Source organism: Peromyscus eremicus, chromosome 20 (genome assembly GCF_949786415.1).
Source record: "Peromyscus eremicus chromosome 20, PerEre_H2_v1, whole genome shotgun sequence".
Lineage (NCBI taxonomy): Eukaryota > Metazoa > Chordata > Mammalia > Rodentia > Cricetidae > Peromyscus > Peromyscus eremicus.
The window spans coordinates 22,001,285-22,024,389 of NC_081436.1; the positions used below are offsets into that span (position 1 = coordinate 22,001,285).

At 41.8% G+C, this 23,105-nt stretch overlaps 1 protein-coding gene across 1 annotated transcript in view; it reads left to right on the top strand.

Moving 5' to 3' along the window:
• Mrtfa (myocardin related transcription factor A) overlaps positions 1–23,105 on the top strand; it is a 181,735-nt gene that overhangs the window by 61,648 nt on the left and 96,982 nt on the right. Inside the window, exon 3 of the mRNA XM_059248003.1 lies at positions 10,406–10,667. Coding sequence (XP_059103986.1) covers positions 10,406–10,667 — 262 coding nt within the window. The remainder of the gene's footprint in view (positions 1–10,405; positions 10,668–23,105) is intronic.

The following is a 23,105-nucleotide window of genomic DNA, read 5'->3' on the forward strand; positions in this document are numbered from 1 at the left end:
GTTCCTAGTTCCCTCAACTTTAAAACTGGCACAGTAAATAAATAGCTCTTAGTGTTGTCCAGATTGAACACAGACAGGTAGAGTGCCTCTCTTATATTAAGTAGTCATTAAGTGTTGACTGTTCCCGATTCAGCTCAGATAGCATTTCCTCAATGAGACCTTTCTTGACCATTTAATCTAATTAGCCACCTGGTCCCAGGCATAAAATGTTTATAGTTACCTGAGATTATTTTATTGTATAGCTGTTTACTTTTATTTTATTTATTTTGAGGCAGTGTCTTTTTGTTTTGTTTAGTTTTTCAAGACAGGGTTTTTCTGTATAACAGTCCTAGTTGTCCTGGAACTTGCTCTGTAGACCAGGCTGGCCTTGAACTCACAGAGATCTGCCTGCCTCGGCCTCTTGAGTGCTGGAATTAAAGGAATGCACCACTATGCCTGGTGAGACAGGGTCTTACCATGTAGCCCTGGCTGGCCTAAAACCTGCTCTGTAGACCAGGCTGGCCTCAAACTCATAGAGATCTGCCTGCCTCTGTCTCTGAGTGCTGGGATGAATGGTGTGCTACCACACTCAGCCTTTTTTTTTTTAAGTGACACTCCTACTATATTGGAAGCTTCAACACAGCAGAGAAATGTTGTCTGCTGAACTTCAGTACCCAAAACAATGCCTGATGGTGAGAGTCAGGTCTATCCCAGAAAGTCTTTAAGACTGGCTTGCTCAGGCAAGGGAAGATGTTGCCTTGCCTACCAAACCCCTCTTGAGTACACTGTAAGCTGTAGACGCTGAAAGAACTTTGATGGGAGTGACGAAGAGGAACAGTCAGTCAGTGAAACAAGAATTGAGCGTGGGGATGAAATACATATTTAACTTCTCTTCTGTTTTTATTTATTTCTGCTGTTTCCCTTATATAAGCCCTTGAGCTTACTTGTGTCTTTAAGTTTGGGGACAGCTGGTTGCCCCTCAGCGTTATAAAGTTATAGCTTTATTGCCCTTTTAAAATAATATGAAAGGCAGTGTTGATATGTAATTAGATACTTGGCTGTATATGATAATTTAGGAGTCTCAGGGATGAGAGCTTAAGTAGGCAGTTGGAGGCTGGGCATGCCCGAGTTTTCACCTGAGCCTACTTTGATAGCGTTTTCCCTCCCTTAGCCATTCTGTTCCTAATTTATGAACTAATTAACATTAACCTAAATAGCCCCTCTGCAATTTTATACCTTGACTTGTTCTTACAGCCTTGCTACTTTTTTGTTGTTCTCTTCTGTTTTTTTTTTTTTAAGGTTATCCATTTTAAAAACCATTACGTGTATGTATGCCTTAGTGAGTTTATGTGCTCCATGTGCGTACAGGCGCCCGTGGAAACCCTGTCAGGTCCCCTGGAACTGGAGTCACAGAGACTTGTGCTTTGCCCAGTGTGGGCGCCAAACCCTCTGTAAGAGCAGGAAGCAGTCTTAACTACTGAACTCTATCTTCAGCCCCTCTCTTCTGTTCTTGTATTCTTTATTATTTCTCTTGTGTTGCTTTCATATCTGTGTTTTCCTACTCTCATACTTAAAGGAAACTCAAATGACATTTTTATAATGGCCTTGGACCCTGGACTCAATGTGCAAAATCAGTTGTACCTCCTTAGATGAAATACCCCTTTCTTCTTTGTTTCTTTTAACAAGACTACCTGAGTTCTAGGAACGTAGGTATGTGCTGCCACACCTAACTATTGAAGTCTTCTTTGACACTTCCTTCTATTTCACCTCCTGCAACCAAATACATACACGTCATATCCCATAAAAGGCCTGTCTTGTTCACTCAACATTAATTCAGTGGATTTGGTCTGCTGCTCTCTTCAGAGAACACTGTCAGTTCCCTTCTACATTACTACTTGAGTTCAAGATCTCAGTACGACTTAGGAGTTTCATCTTGTGAAGTGCAGTTTTCCTTTCCTTCTAAGTCTTCTTCTCCATGCTTACCCTTGGATGTGCCAATTCTCCTAACCGTGTATAATGCCACTTCCAGCTTTCTAGAGCTAGAGACTGGTTTTCTGTTCCAGATACAGCTTATAGAACTACTTGAGCCATGTGGTTTGCCACACTGACTTCCCACTCAGGCTGGCCCTGCTTATTCTCCTGTTTGTTTCTCTTCACGTAGTTCTTCCTCCTGGAGGAGTAGAAGCTTCCCAAGGGCAGGAATTTTATCTTCTTTGCTCTAAAACCTAAGATCTTGTTCAGTACCTGACAGGTAGTGCCTGCCTGGCAGGTAGTAAACATTTATTGAAGCATCATGAATGCTGGGATTACAGGCGTGAACCATCATGCTAGGCTTGTATTGTATTGTAATTCTTGTATTGCTTGTTTTTCATGATTTCCAAGATAAAGATGGGTTTTTGATCATCTCTAGAAGTCCTGAGTAGTTAAGTCATATACAGATGGTAGATAGGGTTAGAAGTGATGGAGGGTATGGACAATTAGTTGAGACTTGTTTTCCTCATCTTCTGGTGACCCAAGATAGTCTCTAGTAAGCTCCCACAAAATACTTAAGCTAATTTGCATCCTTCATGTCAGATTTTATACATGTGAGGGTATACACATGCATAAACATCTATTTAGACACAGTATTCTGTGAGTTGAGATATCTTCTCTTAAAATGAGTTAAAAGAAAAGTGTAAATCTACTAATTGATTAAAAATATTCATGCAGAAAACTTAATAATCAAAAGAACTGATCCATTCTCAGAGGAATTATACCATTTGGTTGTATGAAACCAACTTTGCCATTGGGCTTATGAACTCTGCTAGTCTCTTGTGTTTCAAGTTATCAGCTGTCTCCCAAGCCCTTCCATTATCTGACACATTTTGTGCTGTTGCTTCTGGGTGCATGTGTTGCTTAGGAGAGATAGACAGAAGGCATGCAGCCTGGAAGGGGGTGGGGTTGGGTGGGGAAAGACGAAGTGGAATCAAGAGAGGGAACAGATGGGTTGTGGGAGATGACCCTGCCCCCATGTTGTTTTTGTTCTAGCTGCTGCTGATCATACGTGAAGCAGCAGACCAGAAAATGGTCTTTCTGGTAGATTTATAAGCTTACAACATTGCAACATTCAATTTAGGGATGCTTAGGAGCTAACAGGGATACTTGATCCATAGTGATGACCCCTGCACAGTTTTCAGTGTCATCTCTACATTGTCATGCTGTATTGGGATTTTCTGGACATATGGTATTGGGCTATTTGAAAATGAGTAGAGAGTAATGTATTTGCTAGAGGCCTGGAACTCACAGAAAACCGCCTGCCTCTGCCTCCGGAGTGCTGGGATTAGGGTGTGATCACTGCACCCAGCCTGTGTATATGTCTTATGCTAAAGTTTTTTCTCTTTTGTCGTTGCTTATCCTTCGCTGGTTTCTGGTCCGTTTCTGGTAACCTTCCTTTATGCTTCACCACATCTTCCCTTTGCCCTTGGAAGATTTTTATATCAATATTTTTGAGCCTAGGCTGCCTCGTGCATGGTAGACTAGTGCTCTACCACTGAAGCTGTTTGAATTATCGACCAATTGATTGTGTACATGGATGTGTATGAGTGTGTGTATATGGTGTGTATATGCAAGCACACGCGCGCGCACACGCGCGCACACACACACACACAAGCAGCACTGGGTGTCTTCCTCTATCATTGTCTGTTTATTCTTTAAGTCAAGGTTTCTTTCTGAACCTGGGGCTTGTGTTTTCTCAGTTAGACTGGAAGCCAGCAAGCCCCCAGTGATCATCTTGTCCCTGACTCACTTTGGAGTCGGTATTGAAGCTTGTGCCAGATGCTTGGCTTGTTGTGTGAATGTTGAAGTCTGGACTCTAGTCCTCATGGTGGCAGTGTCTGTCTTAGTCACTGTTCTGTTGCTGTGAAGAGACACCATGGCCACAGCAACTTTTTTTTTTGGGGGGGGGGTTTCGAGACAGGGTTTTTCTGTATAGTCCTGGCTGCCCTAGAACTCACTCTGTAGACCAGGCTGGCCTCAAACTCAGATCCACTTGCCTCTGCCTCCCAAGTGCTGGTATTAAAAGTGTGTGCTACCACCGCCCGTCTGACCATGGTGACTCTTGGGGCTTGCTTATCATTTCAGTGGTTTAGTCCATTTTCCTCATGATGGAGAGAGAGCATGGTGGTGCACAGACAGACAGGGTAGCTAAGAGTTATATATCTGGATCTGAAGGCAGCAAGAAGAGAGGGCCTGGTTTGGGCTTTTGAAAGCCGGAAGCCCACCCCCAGTGACACACTTCCTCCAATGAGGCCACACCTCCTAATCCTTTCTAATAGAACCACTCCCTAATGACCAAGCATTCAGATCTAGGAGCCTATGGAGACATTCTCTTCCAACCCCCCCCCCCCCCCCAGTGCCCTAACCACCAAGCCATTTCTCTAGATCCAAGAATCATGTTAACGTCAAAATGGGACCAGTCTAATGACTCAGTAGGTAAAGGCACTTGCTGTTGATCCTCAGTTTAATCCTAGGATTCCCACAGGGCTGCAGGAGAAAACTGACTCCATCAAGTTATCCTCTGGCCTCCACAAGTGCATTGTGGCATGTACCCCTCCTCACACAACTAAATAAATGTGATTAAAATTTTTAAGTATTAGAACAGTTATCAAGGGGGCTGGACAGATGGACTTATCTGTTAAGAGCACTCACTGGCTGCTCTTGCAGAGAACCTGGGTTTGGTTCCCAGGATCCACATGGTGTGGTTCACAAACATTCTTAACTCCAGTTCTAGGGGATTTGATGCCTTCTCACCTCCACAGTGACCAGGTATGCATGTGGTACACATACTTACATGAAGGCAAAACACTCATACACGTAAAATCTAAATAAAAAAAAAAGAATATTATTATGCATAAACAAATGTAGGGAAAGTAATATGCTACTCAGCTTCAGCAGCTTGTGAACTTGTCTGTTCTTGTTTTGTTTGTCTTTGTCTAATCTGGCTGCCCTGTGGCCTCTGTGGAAGAATGCTATTGTGGTTTACTCTGATGTGGTCATTTTAAAGGCTGTTTCATGAAACCTGAGAAAATGCCACTGTACCATATCATACAATTTACTCAATAACATACATAACAATAAATTATACATGTAAAATTTTAGTGATTTTTTTAAAATTTCAAACACTTAATGGTTCTATAAATATGGATCTTTATTCATTATTAAGCTATTAAAATCAAGATGAAGGGATCAAGATTTAAGTCAAGGTTTCTTTCTGAACCTGGGGCTTGTCTTTTCTCAATAAGACTGGAAGCCAGCAAGCCCGCAGTGATCATCCTATTCCTGATCCATTTGATCATTTGATAGAATGCTTGCCTAGCATGCAGGAAGCCCTGGATTTGATCCCCCAGTGCTGCATAAAATGATGGTGGCAGTGTAGGCCTGTAATCCCAGCGCTGAGAAGGAGGGATCAGGAGTTCAAGGGTTAGCTCTACTACATAGCAAATTTGAGGCTAGCCTCTGATACATGAGACCCTATTTATTAAAAAACAAAAACAAAAACAAACAAACAAAAAACCCCAAACACCAGAATCTCAAAAGCACTAAAATCTGAAAGAACTCTTGTTAAAACAGTCTTTCAATTTTCTACTTCTTTTGCTCTAGGTAGTAAAAGGCACAGTCACGATCCAAGTCCCAATGAAATCTGCTACCTTCCTTAGTAATTTGTGTTCTAGGAAATACCACTTTTGCTTTAATATGAAAAACTAGCCAGGAGTAATTGAAGCTGTCACATGCCTGTAATTTAAGCTACTTGAGAGGCTGAATCAAGAGGATTGAACTCGGAAGGCCCACCCAGGCAGCATAGCCAGACCCTCACCTCCCATCTCATTAAACAAAATCTGATCTTCACTTCCCTCTTACGTCTAATGCTAGATTGGAGGGGGGCACATTCCCCCAAATTTATATTTTTGGTTGTGAGCCTAGCCTTTAACGGCTGAGCCATCTCTCCAGCCCTCCCCCAAATTTAAATATTTTCTGAAGATATTGATTATATATATCAAATGAATGCCAGACTTATGAACTCATACAGCCTGCTTCATGTTTCATTAGGAAAAAATCATGATGCCATAGGACTGATCTTTATTGTATCTTGGGATAGTAACACATCAGTGTCAAAGCTCAGAATTCCAACAGTGTTGTTAATTTTCTAATCATTTTAGGAGGAACATGATTCTTTATTAGTGAAAAGTAAACATTTAGTAGAATATATGATTTTATTCTTTTAAGCTCAGTAAGTGGGAAAAGTTGATCCTTGCCTTCTCTCGATTGCTTGCTTGCTTTCAGGAAGATGCTGTAGGTAATACTGCATTGCCCAAGTTGACCTTGAAATTCTTTAGTTTTAATTATGACATCTTCAATCCTCATTGCTTTCATCTTACTTTTTAAAATCCATTTCATGTTTATTTTTATGTATTTGAGCAGGTAGAAGCACATATCAAACCAGAACCTCCGTCTGGTTTAAAACTATTGTGGAGTACTCTGCTCAGGTTTAAAACTATTGTGGAGCGCCGGGCGGTGGTGGCGCACGCCTTTAATCCCAGCACTCGGGAGGCAGAGCCAGGCGGATCTCTGTGAGTTCGAGGCCAGCCTGGGCTACCAAGTGAGTTCCAGGAAAGGCGCAAAGCTACACAGAGAAACCCTGTCTCGAAAAACCAAAAAAAAAAAAAAAAAAAAAACTATTGTGGAGCACTCTGCTCAGAGCTAACAGCTGTCATCCTAACTGGATCATTTGGAAAGGACTCTTCAAGACGACGCCTGTTGACTGTTGGTGTTCTCTCATAGGAGGAAGGCCATTGAACCCACACCTGAGGTTCTGTCTGTTCTCTCCTGAACCTCCTGGCTATTCATGTGTAGATCTTCCCTAGTTGCATGTGGCTTCACAGTTTCTGAAGGCACTGGAGTACATAGATGGTAGAGGGTTAACCAAATGGGCAGGTCCCGTGTGTATAGCTATGGGAAGTCATCCATGCTGGTGTGAGAATTTCTAATAGTGAGACTGCTCTGGGGTCACCCTGTGAGTAATCAGCTGCTCACCCGAGCTGTATAAGTCCAATAAACTTATTGGTTCCCCAGGTTAGACTTGGTGGAACTGTAGTTGGGTTTCTGTGCCCTATGAAGAGGGGTTAGATGGTCTTGTCTCCTTCCCCACAAGTGAAAGAGCCCTCACAACAGATACAGTGTTGCTAGAAGGTAGGGTGGAATGTGGGTCTTTTAGTTTTCAGTGCCTTTTTTTTTTCTAAGAAAAATAATTTTTATTTTAAGGGAAAAAAAGTTTCTACTTAGCAGTAATAGACCAGTAAGTTTATGGAAAGATGAAACAGGAGCAACACCCTGTCCTACTGTCTAGCTAGCTCTGACAATTTGACACAGCCTAGGGTCATCTGGGAAGGGAGTCTCAACCAAGGGACCCCCCCCCACACACACACACACCAATCAAAGTGGCCTGTGTTGTGTCTGTGGCTGATGGTCTTGACTGTCAATGTTCGAGTTCCTGTTGTGACTTCCCTCAGGGATGACTGTGGCACAGTAGTGTAAGCTGACATAAACCCTTTCTCCCCCAGCTGCTTTTGGTCAGAACGTGTTATCCCAGTAGCGAAAAGCAGTCTAGACACATACCCAGTAAGAGCTGCAGGCCTATCACACGCTTAAAAGCTTTCTGAACACAAGACTTCTTTCCACCCTAAAACACCCGACTCCAGGCAGAACAGGCCTTGAAGGGCGGGTGGCCTTCCTTCCCTTAGTGGGTGTAAATGTGTGCAGCTTTCTCTTTGACTAGGGAACATGATCTGTAGATGATGTTGCTTAATGGAGGACTCCTTTCCTGCTTTGAACTCACACTCCGGGTCCCAGAAAGAGCTGACGGTGTTGCTCAGTGCACCCTCTAAACAGCACTTCCCACACCAGTATAGTCTTAAGGCTTTTCTGTTTCTAAGTTGCTGCCTCTGCCGACTCTTACTCACTCTTGAGTATGGGGATGTCCCACTCACAGGTAACTCTTACCACGCATTCTGGCTAGGTCCCATGAGCTGTGGTCCCTGGCTGACCCTTGTTGGGAAGCACCATGATCTCAGGGGGGTGGGGCCCAGGACACTGCCAGTACTGTAAAAAGTCAACTGCAGCCTGGACATCACTGGAGGCACTACCCAAGCAAAGCCACCAGGAGAAAATAAAATGCAACATGACCTCAGGGCACTGAGTGATGGAAAACTGCTACCACCTGAGTGAACTGGCGGCCTAGTGTGCCACCAGCCTCAGTCATGCTGGCTGGAAAGGCTGCTTGCCAGCTGGGTTCAGTGCCTTTCTTGATTTGATGGCTGTCTAGTATTTTATTGGTTTAAAAAGTCTTCAATGTAAGCCGGGTGATGGTGGCACACGCCTTTAATCCCAGCACTCAGGAGGCAGAGGCAGGTGGATCTTTGTGAGTTCGAGGCCAGCCTGGTCTACAAAGTGAGTTCTAGGAAAGGCGCAAAACTACAGAGAAACCCTGTCGCGAAAAACCAAAAAAGAAAAAAAAAAAAAGAAAAAAAAAAAGTCTTCAATGTAGAATCAAGGGAACACAGTTCTCTTTCTAGACTAAAACCTAGCCTTTTCATTAAAAAAAAACAATGTAAGTATTCTAGAAAAATTTGGAATCTATAAGAAAGTAAACAATCATTTCATAATGTGTATGTGCTTCAAGGCGTAATGTGTACTTGGTAAATGCATACAATTTAATCTGATTTTAAAATATGTAAATTTGGGGAAGAAGAGAAAGAACTTTAATAGTATAAGCGAACAAAAATCTCTTGTGTTTTAACATAATTCCTGTGGTTTTTTTTATATCTTACTCATAAATAATTTTAGAGTCAACATTTTTACATTCAAAATAAAATACTTTAAAAATGATTTTTAATAACAGTATTCAGAGAATGCATGTGTTCTTAACTGATACAATTTTGCCATCAAGTCTCATTTGTTGGAAATACTTCTAAGTTGTATGTATTGTTTTGTTGAGTTTTTGCTTGTTTTGGTTTCTGTTTTGGTTTTGTTGTTTTTGTGGCACTGATTAAACCTAGCGACTTACACATGCTGGGAAGTGTCCTGTCACCCAGCTATGTCCCTAACCAATTCTTTGTTCTTATTTATTTATTTATTTATTTATTTATTTATTTATTTATTTATTTATTTATTTCCTTCCTTGCTTACTTACTGTCTTTGAGATTTGTTGGGGATGGGGTTGGGTTTTTTTTTTTTTTTTTTTTTTTACGTTGCTCAAGTTGTTCTTGAACTCCTGGGTTTAATGATTCTCCTGTCTCAGTCTCCTGGGGCTAAAGGCATGGACCACTTTGCCTTTAGGCGCTTTGTTATTTAAAAAAGATTTTTTTTTTCTCTTTGTCATTTTTAAAGGTCTTTTAATGTTGTAAGGAGTTTTGTTTTTTGTTTTGTGTTGTCTGCTTTAAGTAAAAGCTTGTGCTTTTATTGTCTTCATAACAAAATCTGCTTAGAACTTGATTCCTTGGCCCTTTCTTCAGAATACTCGAACCTCTTACTAGCCAGCATTCTCTTAGATCTACAGTCAGGCTCAACATTCAGCCTAGCCCAGTCTTGGTAGTTTAGCCTTTTTTTTTTTTTTTTGAAAATAGGCATAGTCTGCCCACCGTAGCCACTCTGTGTCCAGCTTTCCCTGGGCAGACAGGGAATCCTTGCTCTTCTTGGACTGTATTAGTTTGTGGGGCTGGTGTTTGCCACATTTCTTGCAGAAAGCCTAACAGATCTTAGAAATGTTCATGGTGTTTGTGGGAACATTTTCAGCACAGAAAAGAAGAGTTTTGTGTTTAATATGCTAGTTCTGTGTACTCTGATTGATTATCCTTGTAATGGTTGGCTGACCCATCACCAGACAGACATTTTTATATTCCTTTGCAAAGTAGTTTTCCTAATTCCCCACCCTAGATATGATGATGTATTATGCTAATTCAATGCCTGTGGCTATTCTGTCTGTGTTATTTCTCAGGATACTTTCTCTTGATTAGCATTTCCTTTTAACCCATTATATGTGCATGTGTGTTGCTTTTATTTCAACTGTATGTTGTCCTCTGAGTTAATTGAAGGCAGTAGCAAACTTGAAATCCGTGCTCTGAGAGTTTAATAACCGTGCTCACTTACTTTACAAAAGCCCTTTAAACTGGTTGCAGCAGTGAATGCCTATAATCCAAACACTTGGGAGGCTGAGGCAGGAGCATCACAGATTTGAGCTTTGCCTGGACTATGTAGAGAGATACTGTCTTAAACTTTTGAGCATGTTGGTAGTATGCTGTTCCATAACCTAGAACATTGGTATTCCATATATGCTCAGCAGTTCAGTTTCTTCATTGTACCATCTAAACTTGCTGTTTTCTTTTCCAATTTCTAGGTTGCCATCACGAAAGCCAAGGTGGATTTCTCCAGTGTGGTGTGCCTGCCCCCTTCCGTCATTGCTGTGAATGGGCTGGACGGAGGAGGGGCTGGTGAAAATGATGACGAACCTGTGCTCCTGTCCCTGTCTGCGGCCCCCAGCCCCCAGAGCGAAGCTGTTGCCAATGAACTGCAGGAGCTGTCCCTGCAGCCCGAGCTGACCCTGGGCCTCCATCCTGGCAGGAACCCTAATTTGCCTCCACTTAGTGAACGGAAGAATGGTGAGTCCTTAAGAAATTCCTATATTGCTTGCTTTGAACCAGAGTCTCCTTGTTTATGATGTTACAGATCCTTGTCTTACTTCAAGTCTGGTGAAAATTTTTTGTCTTCATATTTCTTTCTTTTTCCTTTTGGTTTTTCAAGACAGGGTTTCTCTGTGTTGCCCTGGTTGTCCTGGAACTCACTCTGTAGACCAGGCTGGCCTCGAACTCACAGAGATCTGCTGGTCTCTGCCTCCTGAGTGCTAGAATTAAAGCTGTGCACCACTACTGCCCGACTAAATATTTCTTGTAAATAGAGAAACAATTTATTTTAGTTGAATTCAACATTTCCTACCATGGTACACTGTAGCTGCTTTAATTTGCCTTCCTGCTGTTCTGCTGATTCCAACCCATTCTGTTTATTAATTCATCAGTTCAGCAAACACTTGTTGAGCATCAACAAAACTGCATCACCAATTGAGGATCAAGTGTCAGGAACATTTCACATCTAAACCATTACATGTCACAGCCTAGCCTATGACCCCACCTAACTTAGACAGGCTCAGGACACTTCATGAGACTACAGTTGGGCAGAATGGCCCAACGTAAAGCTAGTAGATTCGGAAAAAGGGTGGTGGCATAGGTCTGCTTTTGTACCACCATAAAGTAAAAAAATTGCAAATTGAACCATTGTTAGTTCAGGAACTGTGTGTTCTTCTATAATCCATGTTTATTATTTGATATTTATTTACCTTATGAATTAGTAATATATGTATTTCATGATCTAATCTCTTAATCACTTTATAATTTCCCTTCAAAATACCAGCCTTACCTCTATCTTCTGTGTGGATACATTGTTTTAATTAGTCTTATCTAATAGGATGGTTTTTCTCTGTTTCTTAAATTGTTTTGGCTGCTCTTATCCATGGTTTTAAGGTTACTTAATTTCTGCAAACAAAGCAATAGTAATAAAAGAGATACTTTTTCTCAAAGAAACGTTAAAATACATAATAGAGTTTTGTGATGAACATGTTTGTTCTCCTCTTAGAGTATACCACTACCCTTTTAAAAATTTATTTTTATTTTATGTGTGTGTTTTGCCTGCATGTATGGATGTGCCCTGTGTGTGCTGGTGCCTGCAAAGGCTAGAAGAAGGCTATCAGATCCTCTGGGACTGGAGTTGTTAATGGTTGTGAGCCACCATGTGGGTGGTGGGAACTGAAGAGCAGTATGGTGGTTTGAATAAGAATGACCCCCATAGGCTCCTATATTTGAATACTTAGTCATCAGGGAGTGGCACTATTTGAGAAGGACTAGGAGGTGTTGTTGGAGGAAGTGTGTCACTGGAGGTGGGTTTGAGGTTTCAAAAGCCCAATCCAGGCCCAGTGTTCTTTCTCTTCCTGCTTCCTATGGATCTGGATGTCGAACTCTCAGCTGCTTCTCCAGCACTATGTCTGCCTGTGTGCTCCAATGCTTCCCACCATTATTAAACCTCTGAAACTGTAAGGAAGCCCCATTTAAATGCTTTCTTTTATAAGAGTTGCCTTGATTATGGTGTCTCTTCACAGCAACAGAACAGTAACTAAGTAGCAAGTGCGCTCAACTACTGAGCCGTTTCACCATCCCTCTACCATGGACGTTTTTGGAGGGTGAGAAATCGGAGTTCCAAGGGGCCTCATTGTATGAAGTGGGCTGGCCTTATTGGTCCTCCTGCCTTAGCCTCTTTTTTTTTTTTTTTTAGGTTTTTTGAGTCAGAGTTTCTCCGTGTAGTTTTGGTGCCTGTCCTGGATCTCATTCCGTAGACCAGGCTGGCCTCAAACTCACAGAGATGCACCTGGCTCTGCCTCCCGAGTGCTGGGATTAAAGGCCTGCACCACCACCGCCCGGACTGGCCTGCCTTAACCTCTTAATTGATGTGATTACAGGTGTATGCCACCTTGCCGAGGAGCTCTACTTCCAACATTCCACATGTATTTGTTCATCTCTTTTATCGATCCATCTTAGGTGTCTGATGCACTTCAAAGTAAGGTTCAGACATTGGTACACTGCTTGTTGCTGAAATATAGCATCGTATGCCTTCTCTATTGAGTTGTCACAGATTAAACACACTTATTGTAACTAGTATTTACAACTGAGAAATGATAGAACATTACCAAAACCCAGCTCCCACTGGGTGGTAGTGGCCCACTCCTTTAATCCTAGCACTTGGGAGGCAGAAGCAGGAAGATCTCTGTGAGTTCGAAGCCAGCCTGGTCTACAGAGTGAGTTCTAGGACAGTCAAGGCTACACAGAGAAACCCTGTCTTGAAATAAAACAAAACAAAAACAAAAACCGCCAAACAAAGAAAACAGCTCCCTTGTGCCTCTTCCCAGTCAGTGCCCTTTTCTCTTTGCTCACAGGAAATTATCGTCCTGGTTTCTGATGTCATCATCTAGTTTCACTTTGCTCTGTTTGTTTAATTACTTGTTTATTTGTTTGGTGATGGTGGTGTCAGCATGTCACCCAGGCTGCCAGAAACTCAGGGCTCAAGCAGTCCTGCCTCAGCCTCCCGAGCCTGGGAGCCTAACGTGCTGTGCTGACTTTGTACTTTGTTGTTTTGTATCTAGAAACAGAACCGTCCTGCTTGTCTTCTCTTGGCTACTGTACACATCTTTGAAATTCATCTTTGTTGTTTGTGGCTACAGTTTCTCTAAACAGTTGGTAAACGTTTAGATTGTTTTAATTTAGGGCTACTATGAATCATGCTTCTATAAAACTCATTTCTTTTGGTGTATTTATTAGGATTCTAGGCTAAACTATATAATTTATAAGAAAATGAGGAGAATTTATATTTAAAAATACGTGGGTCTTGGGCCAGTGGCGTGGCTCAGTGGGTAAAGGCACCAGGTGTCAAAACCTGAGGACCTGAGTTCAATCCCCAGGACCCACATGGTGGAAGGAGAGAGGACCAACTCCCACAAGTTGTCCTCTGGTCATCATGCACATGCATGCACTTACATACACCAAGGAAATCTAATTAAAAACAACTTATATATATGATGTATGTATGTATGTATTTCTCTTTGTGTCCATTCATTAGTTTATATCTGGTCATAGGTGTTTTCTGTGCTATCTTAGCCTGTTTTACAAGCTTCTGCAGAAAGATCATGTAAATATATAGTTAGATCTACCATCAGATACGGTTTTTGGTTGATGTTATACGTGGTATTTTGTGAACTATTTTGTTTGAAACCAGAATATAGAAATGCTAAACTTTTTAAAAACTCCTGTTCCCTTTCCACACACATGAGCTCATTGACATGCACTTTTTTCTGTTCATCCTGCTATCTCTTTTTGTCCTTCAGGGTTCTGTTCAGACATTAATGCGGATTCTTTCCTAGGCCATACTTAAGTTAGGTGCCTCCCTTTTCTTCTGCTTTGCTCTGTTGCCCTTTATCATCACACTTCTTCACCCTCTACCGTAATCAGAATTCTCCATTCAGCAATGGTAGTGAGCCTTTGAAAGTTGGTATCAGTATTGTACCACTCCCCAAACGCTGCAGTGCCTTCCCAAAAGGTTATGGTCCAACTACATTTCTATGTTGTGGCCTGGTCACTCCCTGACTTCATGTCTTGCCACTTTGGCCCAGCCATGCAGACTTTCTTGCTATTTATTTCCTCCCTTCCATTCTACTCAGCCCCCTTACCCACTCGCTCCTCTCTCCTACTTATTCTGTAGTGCTGGGGTCAAACTCAAGGCCTCCGGCATGCTAGTCTAGTGCTCTGCCACTGACACTCCCCTCCTCAGTTCTCTGTGGTGTTGCCGTACAAACATCTTTCCTCAGGGACTCCTTCCCTCCCCATGTTCTCTTAACAGCACCCCCATTACTCTTGCCTTTTCTTTTATCACCTGTCATTTGTGTGTATTTATTATTTGTATTCTCACTTTTGATAGTACATCTTATAAGGACAGAAACTTTATTTTGTTCATTGATACATGGCTGATTGATGGCTTACAGTGGACATCCAAGTACTTACTGGGTGGATAAGTGAATGGTTCATTTCTGCTTTCTAGTGGGCAACAACTCTTTTTTGTTTTGTTTTGTTTTTTATTTTTCATTTTTATTTTCTACCTCCTCCTCCTCACACAGGCTTCTGACACAGTCCAAAGCTGGTTAAAAGCCATGGACTTCAACTGCCAAAGCTCCTCAGCTTTCTTTCTTTTCTTTTTTCTTTTTAAGATTTATTTATTTATTATGTATGCAGAAGAGAGTACCAGATCTCATTACAGATGGTTGTGAGCCACCATGTGGGTGCTGGGAATTGAACTCAGGACCTCTGGAAGAGCAGTCAGTGCTCTTAACCTCTGAGCTATCATCTCTCCAGCCCTACAGCATGCTCCAGCACCAACTGGATGGAACACTGTATCTTTTTTTTTTTTTTTTTGGTTTTTCGAGACAGGGTTTCTCTGTGTAGCTTTGTGCCTTTCCCGGATCTCGCTCCGCTCTGTAGACCAGGCTGGCCTTGAACTCACAGAGATCCGCCTGCTTCTGCCTCCCGAGTGCTGGGATTAAAGGCATGCGCCGCCACCGCCCCTTGTTTTGTTTTAAGACAGGGTCTTACTGTGTGTGTGTGTATCCCTGGCAGATCTGGGACTCCCTATGTAGACCAGGCTGGCCTTGAATTCCTAAGAGTTCTGCATTTCAAGTGCTGGCATAAAAGGCATGCACCACCAAACCCAGCTACAATAACTGGTTTTTACATGTATAGTTTTTAGCAAATTGTTTGGGAAGTAAGGGGCCCCCACAAGATTTTTGTGTGTTCTTTTTCTCATTTTTAATGCCCTGTTTTCAGATGAAGAGACGCCAGCTTACTTATTTGATAATGGGGGGGAAAGTTCATCTAGAAGGAAAGGTAGAAGAGAGAAAACTAGAAAGGGGGCTGGTGAGATGGCTCGGTGGTTTAGAATGCCTACTGTGCAATCCAGAGGACCTGAGTTAGGATCCTAGCACCATGTGACCAGCTCTGAGAGATCTGACACCCTCTTCTGGCCTCATGCACCTGCACACGTAAATGAAATAAATTTAATACAGTAGGAAAGATGAGGGTTCCTGTGGAGGTATGAGGATGAGTCCTATGGTGCTGGCTCTGCCTTGGTGGAAAGTAAGGATGATGTTCCTCTGAGGGAGGAGGAATGGAATGAAGGATGACAGGCAGCAGACTGTTGTGCCTGGGCTGTATGTGGAGGAAGTAAGTGCGGAAGAAGAGGCAGTAAGGCATCTCAGTGGGGCTGAAGGCAGCTGAAGGTGTTGGGCTGAGGTGGGGGGTAGGTCCTCAGCCTTTCGGTCTGAACTTTCCCCCTTAGATTATAAAGTCTTTGTCTTCATGTTCAGACTCCCGAGAGTCACTGTTAGTCATTGTCTTTGCTCTCCACATCCTAGAGATTTCACTACTGCACTTTCATCTAAAACCGCCCGTCAAGTTCATCAGTGGTGTTTTCGTTGTGGATGGAGCAGGCCCCTAGTCTTATCCTATTGATCTCTATGCAGAGTTCGACATGGCCAGCCACTGCAGACATTTTAAAGCCTTGACTTTTTCACTCCATCTGTCTGTACACTACCCTCTCTGCTTGGAGTTTTTACTCTGTCTTTTTACTTCCTCCTTACATTTCGTTCCTGTGAGCATTCAATCCTGAATAAGAGGTTGGGTGTGCTGGTGAGCAGACACTCCTAGGTTTACACATTTGTAGGGAGGTCAGGGTTAGAGTAGAAATGGAAAATCCCTGAAGAGACTGTGATGTGAGAAAGTATGGCATTTGAGAGCAGAGGAAGTCCTGGAGTTTGATATGTACACAGCTGTACTGTGTGTGGGGAAGGGAAGGGAGTGGCTTCTCAGATGTGCTTTACTAAAGATGTCTTATGTGGAGAAGCAGTGGGTTAGTAGGAGTCCTTACGGGGCAGTTGGTAGTCAAGCTCATGACATCTGTTTACTGAAGAGTTGGTGCCCTTAGGTCAGTGGTTCTCAACCTTCCTAACTCTGCGACCCTTTAATGTAGTTCCTCACATTGTTTCGTTTCTACTTTATAACTGTAATTTCCCTATTGTTACGAGTCGTAATGTAAGTATCTTCTGATATGTGACCCCCTTAAGAGATGCCTTTGCTTACTCGAGACTTTGGTGGCCTAAACTGGGAGAAGTTGGTAAGAAAAGTCCACGGTGTATGTTTTCATACCACTCCTTTATTTTCTTTGAGCTGAGCGTCTAGGTCTTAAAGGACACATTGAAAAGCCTGTGGGTTGTGTCCACCCCGAGCTTGGAGAAGCCTGGAAAGCCTTCTCCACCGTGCTCCAATCTCAAGAAGCTTTAGCACTCAGTAAATGAATGTATTATAAATTTCTTTTACTAACTATATTCATTCCTAAATAAATCTATCGGTTAGTTGAAATGTATATGACTGAAATGATTTTTTTTATTCCTTGTTTGCTCATCATAGCTAGTACTCCATAATCCTGTGTACATTTGTGATTTATCCATTTTCATTACTGTGTATTACATGCTTTCATGGATTCTGTAACAGAAAAAAAAATCTGTCTCGTCTGACTGTCCATCTGTCCGTTCATCCATATGTGTATGTTTGTGTGTGTGACTCTCTCTCTCTCTCACACACACGTGCACACAAATAAATAATTAAATAAATAAATGAATAAAATCTTAAAAATCTTTTTCACAAGCTGGTTGTGATAACACACACTTTTAATCCCAGCACTCAGGAGGCAGGGGAATCTCTTAAGTTTGAGGCTAACCTGGTCTAAAGTTCCACAACAGCCAGGGCTCACTGTCTCAATAAATAAATAGATAGATCCATCCACTTGTGTATATTTGTATTGTTCCTAGTTTCAGACTGTTGATGTCTTTATGTATCTTGGTATGTGTGTAATCATACCTCGTAATATACTGAGGATGAACACTTTGTATCTTTTTATGTAATTACTAAATAATGCTAAACCATTTCTCAACGTGGTTACACAGCTTGTGCGGCTCCAGCTGTGTGTGACAGCTCAGACTGCCCCTTGATCTTGCCAGCCTTGGATGGCTGCTTTTTTTTTTTTTTTTTTTTTTTTTTTTTTTTTTTTTTTTTTGAGACAGGGTTTCTCTGTGTAGCTTTGCGCCTTTCCTGGGACTCACTTGGTAGCCCAGGCTGGCCTCGAACTCATAGAGATCCACCTGGCTCTGCCTCCCAAGGGCTGGGATTAAAGGCGTGCGCCACCACTGCCCGGCAAGATGGCTGCTTTTTTACAGTGTCCTTCTCTGCTGGCTATATAAAGATGCCATCTCTTGATTCCCTTAGGGTTGTCAGCCATTTGGGTTTCCTCTTTTATAAGGGAGCTAGTTAAATCTTTCTGTTACCATTTTTCCTTGATGACTAAAAAGAGTTCTTTAAATATTCTGCATACAAAATTGCTGTTGCTTAGATGTTTGCAGATATTCTTTCCCATGTTGACTTTTTTCTTTATAGTATTTTTTTTAAGATTTTATTTATTTCTTTATTTTTTAATGTTCATTGATGTCTCGCCTCCATGTGTGTCTGTGTGAGGGTGTCGGATCCCCTGTAACTGGAGTTACGGACAGTTGTGAGCTGCCATGTAGGTGCTGGGAATTAAACCCAGGTCCTCTAGATGCTCTTAACCATCTCTCCAGCCCATATAGTATCTTTTTGTTGTTGTTAATGTGTGTGTGTGTGGGGGGGGGTTGGGACTTGAATTCAGGATCTTAGACATGCTGGGGAAGTGCTTTACGGCTGAGCTACACCCTTGATCCCTCTTAAAGTATCTTTTGATGAAATTTTTCTGGATTTAATATAGTTGTTGTTTTTTTTTTTTCTACCTATTATTGCTTGGTTTTAGGGGTTTTGTTCTGTTTTGAGACAGGACCTTTCTATATAGCACAAGCTAAGCTTGAACTCAACTGCTTGTCTATCTCAGCCTCCTGAGCACTAGAATTGCAGGCCTGGTTGGAACTGGGTCCTTTGTAATTAGTTTTGTGACTTGTGTTTCTGGAAAAGTTTTTGTATGGGCTAAAAATAAAGCTCCCATTTCCCCCTCGGATGGATTGCCATTTTCTCAAAAGACTCTCCTTTCCCCACTGCTCACAAAGTGGCGTTTTTTTCATGTGTAAGGATTTACTGATATGTAGGTGTGTTTCTGAGTACTGTGTTTGCTGCAAGGGTCCTTCAATCTTTGCCTACTCAAATTCCTCATAATTTGAGTTATGCTAACTGGAATAAACCATGTTACATGGGAAAAGCAACTCCTTCTACCTTGTTCTTTCTAAGAGTGGATTTCTTATCTGCTCTTTGTTTTTTGCATTTCCTTTTGAATTTCAATATTGCTGTAAGGATTTGGTTGAAATGACATTTAAGTCTGTAAACTTGGAGACCTGATATTATTCTAGATTATTGTCCTGCGACTACATTCTCTGGTGTGGTTAGAGTTCTATGTGAAGTTCTGTCATTCCTTTGTGGTGGTCTTTCATGTGTTTTCTTCCATTTACTTTTCCCTGTTGATTTTGTGGCACTGAGAATTTAACGGGAGGCCCTGCATGGTAGCTCTAGCCTCAGCCCTCCCTTTCCCTTGAAATGTTTCCTATATTTAGATACTGTTGTAAATGTTACCTTTTCTTTGAGTTGTCTTTCTCTAGCCGATCCCAAATATCTTCAGGAAAGAGAATGTATGGTCTGCTTTCTAGGCTGCTGGGTGGGGTAGGGAGAGCTATATGAAAGAGAATGGAAGTGGAACAGTGACATTTATTCCCTTCAAAGTGGCTTTTCCTTCTCTCTCTGTGTGATTAAGAAGTCCTCATTTCTGTTTTGCATGTTTTTACAGCCAGGGGAGAAAGGGCCAATCTTGTGTTTTTTTTTCCCAGTAAGGGGACGCCTGTGTTCTTTCGCACCACAGTGCTGCACAGGAGGTACTAATTAATTGTTGAGAGAAGTAAAAATCTTGAGTGGGCAGTTTCAGATCCAAATTATAATATTTTCTTGGGGAAAGAAAAGAGACTTTTAAAACTATGTTCCCCAGGAAGCCTCAAGGATTTTCCAGATTTAGTCTCACTTGAAAATGTCCAAATCTCAAGATTCATTAAATGACTCTATTTATAAAGTGACTTAGAGATTTTCCTAAACTACTTCAACCCAGTCTTAAAGATAATCAGGTTTCCATCTTGTTCATCAGATGTTGAGCCAGGCTCCCAGTGAACAGATACCAGATAGAGCCCCCAACTCCAAAAAAATAGACAGTAGAGACAAAAACCTCAGCTCCTCAGAGATCTGCCCCACATCCCAGAGAAACCCGCTGTCAGCATGTGGTGCTCTTCCTTCAGTGCCCTTACACACTAGTGCTGTTGGTTTATGTGTTATGTGTCCTGCTCCCGTTGAGCCTGTAGCTTAAGATTTTTCATATGCTGTTGAATATTTTTAATCTTCTCCCCAGTAGAGTATTTAAAACTGTTTGTATTTTTTACATGATAATGGTTTGATTGAGCATCTCTTAAAGCTCGTGTGTGTGTGTGTGTGTGTGTGTGTGTGTGTGTGTGTGTGTGTGTACTATTTCCTTAAAAATAGAAATACTGACTTAAAGTGTTTGGCCATTTTAATGTTGGAAAATTTATTCTGGGACTTCTTTCAATTGAGTTCTAAGTATTAGAGAGCAATGAACAAGACAGATGAGGATCTCATTGTCATTAACTTACAGTTGAATGAAAGAGAAAGATTAAACAAGTTATGTAAACCAATTTATTTACATACTTTGGTAATTCCTTTAAAAGGAAAACCACAAGATGTTAGGATAACATATCAAATTCCTAGCAAGAGGCATCTGCACATGTGTGGTATATTCTCACACAGACACATATACATAAATACTCTTTAAATCTGGTTTTATCATGGAATATTTTGTTTACTATGTCTATGGTAATTGAGAGTTTTGCTGGGTATAATAGTCAGTGTTGGCATCCATGGTCTCTTAGTGTGTGCATAACATTTGTCCAGGACCTTCTAGCTTTCATAGTCTCTACTGAGAAGTCTGGTGTTATTCTGATGGGTCTGCCTTTATATGTTACTTGGTCTTTTTCCTTTGCAGCTCTTAATATTTTTTCTTTGTTCTGTATGTTTAGTGTTTTGATTATTATGTGGTGAGGGGACTTTTTTTTTTTTTTTTTGGATCCAGCCTATTTGGTGTTCTGTAAGCTTCTTGTATCTTCATAGGTATTTCTTTTTTTTTAGGTTAGGAAAGTTTTCTTCTATGATTTTGTTGAATATATTTTCTGTGCCTTTGAGTTGGTATTCTTCTCCTTCTTCTATCCCTATTATTCTTAGGTTTAGTCTTTTCATGGTGTCCCAAATTTCTTGGACATTTTGTGTTATGACTTTTTTGTCTTTAGTGTTTTCTTTAACTGAAATTTCTCTATTGTGTCTTCAGCGTCAGAGATTATCTGATCCATCTCTTGCATTCGGTTGGTTATGCTTGCATCTGTAGTTCTGTTCGTTTAGTTAGAATTTCTATTTCCAGCATTCCCTCAATTTGTGTTTTCTTTATTGCCTCAATTTCAGTTTTCAAATCTTGAACTGTTTCTTTCATCTGTTTAATTACTTTTTTTTGGCTTTCTTTGATTTCTTCCAATTTTTTGTTTGTTTTTTTTCTTCCGTTTCTTTAAGGGAGTTTTTCATTTCCTCTTTAAGGGCCTCTATCATCTTCTTAAAGTCATTTTTAGGATTTATTTCTTCTGCTTCTTCTGCCTTGGTATGTTCAGGTCTTGCAGGTGTAGAATCGCTAGGTTCTGATGGTGTCATATAGGTCTTTATGTTGTTGCCTGTATTTTTGCACTGGCGTCTACTCATCTCTTCCTCTGCTCAGAACAGGTGGTGTCTGTATCTGAAGGTGCCTCTCTTGTTCTAATTGATAGTCTTGGTCTACTAGGAGTTCTTGGTTAAATTGGTGCTGTTGGGCTCTGTTTCTCGGGGAGCAGCTTAGTCCAATCAGTGTTAGTGGGTTCTGTCTCAGGGAGCAGTTGTTCCCAATTGGTGCAGGGTGGGCTTATGGCTCCAGTGGTTGTTAGGTTCATAGGTTTTTTTTTTTTTGGTGGGAGAGCAGGGAAAGGTAACTGTCTGGTCCCTGGGACTCCGTTGTGTAGGGCCTAGGGGACTGCCAGTCCGGAGATGGGGCCTTCCTTACCTGTTCCCAGTCGGTGTAGTGTAGGCTTATGATTCTGTTGATCTGGTTCGGTGGCTGGGCGGCGCCTTTTGTGTTCTCAGGTTATGTTTTGCTCAGTCGTCAACTCCTCAGCTGATCTTGTTTCCTCAGACTGCAGACTGTAGGATTCGGAATCCTCTCCCAAATGGATCTCAGCTGAGCAGGTTGTTTAGTAGGGTGATCTCACCAACACCTCCAAGTTGTTGTGTTTCGCAAGATCAGCAGCTGGGCCCTGGTTGGCCTCAGGCAGAGTGTTTGGATCCGTTCTGGTCTCGTCCCATGGAGATGGCTCCTTCCCTGGGTGCTGGGATTAAAGGCGTCCCTGTTCCAAGCTCTTAATCTCCATGTTTTCACTAACTCCTCAGCGGGTAAAAGCTCAGTTTCTTTATTATGACAGCGGCTCTGCCTGCCTCTGCTGCTGCCCCATAAATACTCGTAAACAAATAAAATAAATCAGAAGAAATTAACAGCAACAGCAAAAGAATCAGTTGCTAACAAGGATCATTTTAAAGTAGGCAAGAGTGGACCGGAGCAGCATAGTTAAGAAGTTACCTCGGATCTTTGTGAGTTCGAGATCAGCCTGGTCTACAGAGTGAGATCCAGGAAAGGCACAAAGCTACACAGAGAAACCCTGTCTCGAAAAACCAAAAAAAAAAAAAAAAAAAAAAAAAAAAGTTACCTTGGGGGCTGCTGCCTGAGATCTATCCTCAGGACCAGCGTAGTCCTGCAAGTTATTCTCTGACTTCCATTCAAACAAAAGGAGAAACATTGCAAGTGGCTCGTGCTTATCATCCAGCCCTCAGGAGGCTGAAGTAGGCTACAAATTTGAGTCCAGCCTGGGCTACAGAGTTAATACCCTGCCCGTGAATGAATGAATGAATAGAAGTTACTGCTTCTCAGAGTTAACACCTTGTATATGAGAAGGAAAAGTTACTGGTGTATGGGGAGTTGATGGAGTCCTGAGTGAATGTGTGCTCTTGACATGGGCATGGCCGTGTCAATAACCCAATGCTTCAGACCCGTGGAAATGACAAAGCCTTCCCCGGGTTAGACTCAGAGCAATGGCAGAGCCTCCCTCTGGTCTGAGTACAAGTGTTTATGAACAGTTGGACACTTGATCAGTGTGTGCAGAACCTACCGTAGCTTCCTCCTTCCCGTGACCGAGACCTGAGATGACTTGGAGACCTACTGAGTTTAGCTAGCATGCCTCCTCCGTGTTCAGATGTGTAACACAC